This window comes from Homarus americanus, unplaced genomic scaffold (assembly GCF_018991925.1).
Source record: "Homarus americanus isolate GMGI-L3 unplaced genomic scaffold, GMGI_Hamer_2.0 scaffold11022, whole genome shotgun sequence".
NCBI lineage: Eukaryota > Metazoa > Arthropoda > Malacostraca > Decapoda > Nephropidae > Homarus > Homarus americanus.
In genome coordinates, this window is record NW_024737068.1 from 915,735 (window position 1) to 921,145 (window position 5,411).

The following is a 5,411-nucleotide window of genomic DNA, read 5'->3' on the forward strand; positions in this document are numbered from 1 at the left end:
AAGTTCCCGGTACATTTTATCTGTTTATGGCAAAGAGTGGCAGGCCTGTGACTAGGAGGAGGGATATCTGGTCTGGGAGGGAAGAGGTGTTGGTAACGGCTGGGGACCTATAGGAGGAGGTCATAGGGCAAGTGAGGATGTAGTGAGAGAGGGTGTGAGAGTCGGGTTGGCCACAAAGTTTACAAACAGTGCGGTGAGGCTCAGGGTTGCCAATGTACTCCCATAGGTACCTGTACCCTAGGCGCAGTCTCATGTATATAAGCTGTTGAGATCGAGTCAGGGATTGATATTCTTTGTAGTGGCGGTTGTCGTCACCGGTTACAGCGTCATAGTGGCATAGTGTGATACTACCCCGTTGTTTCAGGTGTGTCCAATTTTCGTTGAGTGCCTCTCGTTGTGTGGCGTGTATGCGAGATTTGAGATGATTCAGGGAGAGGGCGAGAGTGGCTTCAGTATCTTCTTCTTGTGTAGCTTCTTTGGCAAGCCGATCAACAGTGTCACAGGCAGTTATTCCTATATGTGACGGAATCCAAAGAAACTTGACACGGATGTCATCAGTTTGTTCTAGCCTGCCGACGGCGGCTAGGGTGTGTTGGGCGGCAGGGGAGGAGGGTGAGAAGGAAGGAAGGAAGGTTACAGTGTTGGACAAAATCTACAATAAACATATGCCAACTTATGATGCTAATGTACTATTTTAATCACATAGTCATTCATAGGCCCCAACCTGGTCACAGGGTTCACAGTTTAGAAATAAAATATATATTCATATATTTTATTCCTGGGACGACCAAGAGAGGGAGCACAGTACGAGACACCATAAATTTATCCCAGTTTAGCAAGATATTTTTCAACAGTTTTATATGTGAACTTTTATGAAAACTTTTGTTGCCTTTATAAGTAGTTATGCAAAGTGTCTAGACAATTTTATCTACAACTATATAATTATACAAGTACTATGAAGACTGAAGAATGTTGAATCGAAGCACTGACAATTTACTTGATTAGTTGAGAAAAATGTATCAGTGTTGTAGATTAGGCACAGGAGGAGATGAAGGACATATAGTAAAGAAGTTGAGAAGAAATAAAAACAAGTTATACTAAAATCCATTAGTGATCCTTCCCTGGGCATGGAAACCTCTAGTAGGTGGCCATTAAATAACAGTAAAGCTGGTTTTGAAAGTGGTGGCTTGGCATTGTGTGTGAGGATACCGATAGTCCAAGATATAAAATAGTTCATGTAGGTAACATAATAAAATTTAAAAGGATTAAAGACGATAAATCCTCACAATGTAGTGGGAGAAAGATGAGAAAATTAAATTGTGTCTTTGAAGATGGCGGGTAATGTGTGGGAGGAAGAAGGACATGTTGTGAGGAGTGGTTGGTGGGAGGGCCGCCAGGTGAGTGTTGTCAGACCTGTCAAGTGGTGGCACCAGTGCGCTATCGACCTGTGTTCACACCTCATCAATTCCCTCCCCATTACTGGATATCTTGTATTTAATGGATTGATCAGTGCCAGCGGCCCAGGATGTCCGTACGGGAGCTGTACGTTAAGGTAAGTGATCCCTGTGGGAGGTGTAGGACGGGTCAGACCGGTTGAAGAGGGAGTGAGTGTGTTTCTCGACTCACCACTCTTCCCCCCATATCTCTCTTCTCTGTCCTTGTTAACTCATCTCTTCGCTGTACTTATGAATTAACATATGTCTTATCCTCCCTGAGTTGTTAAGGGCAGCTGGTATCGCCTGAGTTTAATGATTTGTCATACTGTACACGGGAATGACGTCTCCTCTCCTGTTGACAGTATTACACTTTTTCTAGAGAATCTGTTTTTACTATTTGTGAATATTATTTGTTTTCGAATAATAATACACGTGTTATTGAGCTGGTTACTAATATTAATATGTTAATAAAGAATTGACATGAAAGAAGTGTCAAGTACTTCTTTGAACAGATATTATGAAGCCGTCTGTGAGTTGTATCTGAAAGAGGAACAAAATATTAAGTAATACAGTATTTCAGATTGTACTGAAAATGACACTTAATAGAGTATAAAGATTTATTCATAGTATTTGTCAGCCTCTTGAACTTTACATTGAAGAGAGGAGGTTAAATTATCATATTTTAGCTTACCATATAATTTTGAAACATTTAATGAATAAGTTGATATATTACCGAGTTTTAATTTTTCCTGGAATGAAGATATAGAATGTTCCAAAGACTTCTAAAGTTATGATTACACTTCATTTTATTTTTCTAACATAGCTGGTGTGTTTAGCAGATGATGGTAGTTGTATCAGTTAGGACAGGGAAATGACTTTACTGCTTTTGAATACTTACACTAATTATTGTACTGTATAAATCGTTTGTAGAGAAGAATGGTTGTTACTGTATATAGATATTTGTTAACTGAATATCCTTGTAATTAATTGATAAAATATTACAAATGTGAAAAATAATCTTAAAATATACTTAGGAAATGGCAAGTAGGTCATGTCCCCCAGGCCTTCAGTGTTTGGTGACTTGAGGGAATCTATAACTGAATTGTGTCTGAATTTATAAAAGGTGATTTTTGCCCACATTACTCAGCCGTTTGTACCTGCAAAATTCAGATCTACCTGTACCTCTTCTTATGGGTTATACAGATTGACCAAAACACTAAAGGAACAGAGACCATAAGCTACTTGCTATTACTTAATTTTAGTTATAGGTAATTCAAAGATGTTATTTTTCATATTTTTAACACTGGATTTGTTAACTATAAGTACAGTCACTCAAAATGTCTTTACTTGGGGTGATCGATGAATTTCAGAATGAACACTGCGACTCCTGTTGTCTCGGTACGATTGTCAAAATCCTTCCGTCAATTGTGTCATATTTTCTCAACATAATATTGTATAAATATTTTTTTTTTAGGAACAAATGTTCAATAAACAAAATACTACTAACTTGTAATTCACTGGTGCCCATTGTAAAGTATTACCTTTTAATAGTGAGTTCTTCTTGATTGAATTTTGAATGAGTACGTTCGTTGGGAATTATTTGTTTAATTATCGACTAACTTTTATTTCGCTGGTGCCTTGTGTTGGGGGTCTTGGGCTTCGTTTGTTGTGGAACACCGAGCTAAGTCTAGAACTGACGTGCACTAACAGCATGTGGCCACCGAAGTAACCTTTAGCTATGCTTCTATTCATCGCACTCTTTGTCTTCAAGAATTGTTAACCGTAAAAGCTCTCCATGTTTGTGTAATTCTATAATACAGTAAATGGATGTAATTTTGTCATATGGGTGAAAATGCCCGAACTAACTCCTTTATACAGTGCTTACTTGGGTTTGTTTCTTGATTTTCCAAAGAATTTAATTTTTGAGAGCATTCTTTTAAAATCTGGAATATTCCAATGCATAAATGAACCCCAACTGTGGCACTGTCTATATATGCTGTACCATTGACACTTCAGCAAATTGATAGTACAGTATATTATCAGTCGCTGCACATTGTCTGAGTTTATCACTGAGTATGCTTTGATGGTTCATTCCTGCTCAAATCATACATTGTTAAGTGATATCAGTACTGTACCAAGGTTTTGTTACTTTGCTAAAGCATCCAAGACATGTGGGCAGTGGCATAGAGGATGAAAATAAAGAAGAGCCAATCAGTTGTGAAGAGGATAAAAGTAAAAGTAATGAAGATGGTTTCCTTTTAATAGAACATAACTTTTTTATCTACTCACCTGGCCTAAATAATCCTTCATCCTCTAGAGTCAGTCCTGGTTATTCAAGCTATAGAAACTGAGGGCAAACAGCCTGTGAAACTGTGACCAGAACAGAACAGACATTTTGGTGATCAGTTATATGTTATGCAGGTCGTATGGTTTAGATATTTACCTGGAACTAACTAATGGAAACTGAAGTCATGTCAGTACGATACAGTGCAGTATTTACAATAGGCCTTATAAGTGACTTTTGAAACTAATGTATAATTTTCATTGATTTAAATTTTACTGTTAAGGCAGCTTCTCTGTAAGGTTATTCCAGTTGTTGGTAATTCTCTGAGAAACACACATTATGCTAATTGCCTCAATTTCTTTAAATGGCAGGACACTCATTGAACATGTAATTATGTAATAACATTTAATGATGTGGTTTATTATTTATATTGGTGTATCAGCTTGGGAAAAGGTTGAAGATTTTAGTGACCATCTTTCTGTCAGTTATCACTGCAGAAGTATGACTCACACAAAAGTATATATACAGTACTGTACTGTACCCCGTAGTGTACAATTTATAGTACTGTATTTTACTAAATTATTTTATTTAATTTTTAGTTTAGAAAGTATATCTAGTGGTGCAGTATTATGTGGGATAGTGATAATGATGGCTGCAGTATTTGTAGTTAAGCATTTGACATACTGTAACTTAATGTCATATCACAATACTGTACAGTACAGTAAATACTGTTACTCCACTTCATGTCTGCTAAGAGTTTGAACTGTTGAGTTGCCTTCTGAGACTTTTGAGAGAGATCAATAAATTTTGAAATACTGTACTGTACTTTACTGAAAATTACTGTAGTTAATAGGAAGTACAGTATCCCATATCCTGTAACTGTACTGTATTATTATTGGCTTACTTTCAGTGAAAAAATGTATTTTATTAAATTGTTAAAGTAGACAGTTAACTAGAAGCTTATGTTCCAGACGTCAGAGAGAACCATAGAGGGTTTGTGGTCTGTGGTTACCTTGTCTTAAATAGCTAGTCTTCACAGAGAGCTAGTATATTGCTACTATTATTACTGTAATTTTTGTCCAGGTGTGCCAACACGTGAGTTATGTCCTCATTGATGACACTTGGTCAGACTAGTGCAGAGAGAGAGAGAGAGAGTTTTTTTTTTTTTTTAACGGTTTATTGAAAGAGCTTGGCAGCCAGAAGGCTGAAAATATACAGTTACATATTTGGGGAATGGGTTTCGAATTATAAATAATATACAAGTAACATAAGTGATACAAATAAGATATATAATAACTAGATGGGGAAAAGCTCAAACTACAGTTCATTTCAACATAGTGACAGTGCAAGAAGTAGTATTTACTGGGAGTGAATACACTGGTTTATTACAAGTTATTGATAATTTTCACAAAGGTTGGGACTGGGCTGTTCTTATAGCGATCAGTTCGTGCACGTATGGGCTGGATGCGGTTGTGGTGTCGAACAGCAATTCTCGGGCTAGGGATCTCAGGTGGTAGTAGGAGCCGGTGTCGAGGATGGTGTAGAAGCTTCTTACCAAATTTGTAGATGAGGTCGTGGTGATGGTCAGTGAGAGTCGAAAGGGTCAGTGTGTTGAGCGCTTCTTGATATGTGGAGTAGGAAGGGGAGAGAATAATCTTGCATGCCCTCTTTTGCACTTTTTCTAGGTGTTT

The 5,411-nt window shown here is 37.3% G+C and overlaps 1 protein-coding gene across 9 annotated transcripts in view; it reads left to right on the plus strand.

Moving 5' to 3' along the window:
• Nucleotides 1–1,407: 1,407 nt before the first annotated feature.
• Nucleotides 1,408–5,411, plus strand: part of LOC121872883 (unconventional myosin-Va-like) — a 155,422-nt gene continuing 151,418 nt past the window's right edge. For all 9 annotated transcript variants that reach the window (XM_042375962.1, XM_042375967.1, XM_042375965.1 and 6 more), the window contains exon 1: nt 1,408–1,552. In XM_042375962.1, coding sequence (XP_042231896.1) covers nt 1,526–1,552 — 27 coding nt within the window. In that variant the 5' untranslated portion in view covers nt 1,408–1,525. The remainder of the gene's footprint in view (nt 1,553–5,411) is intronic.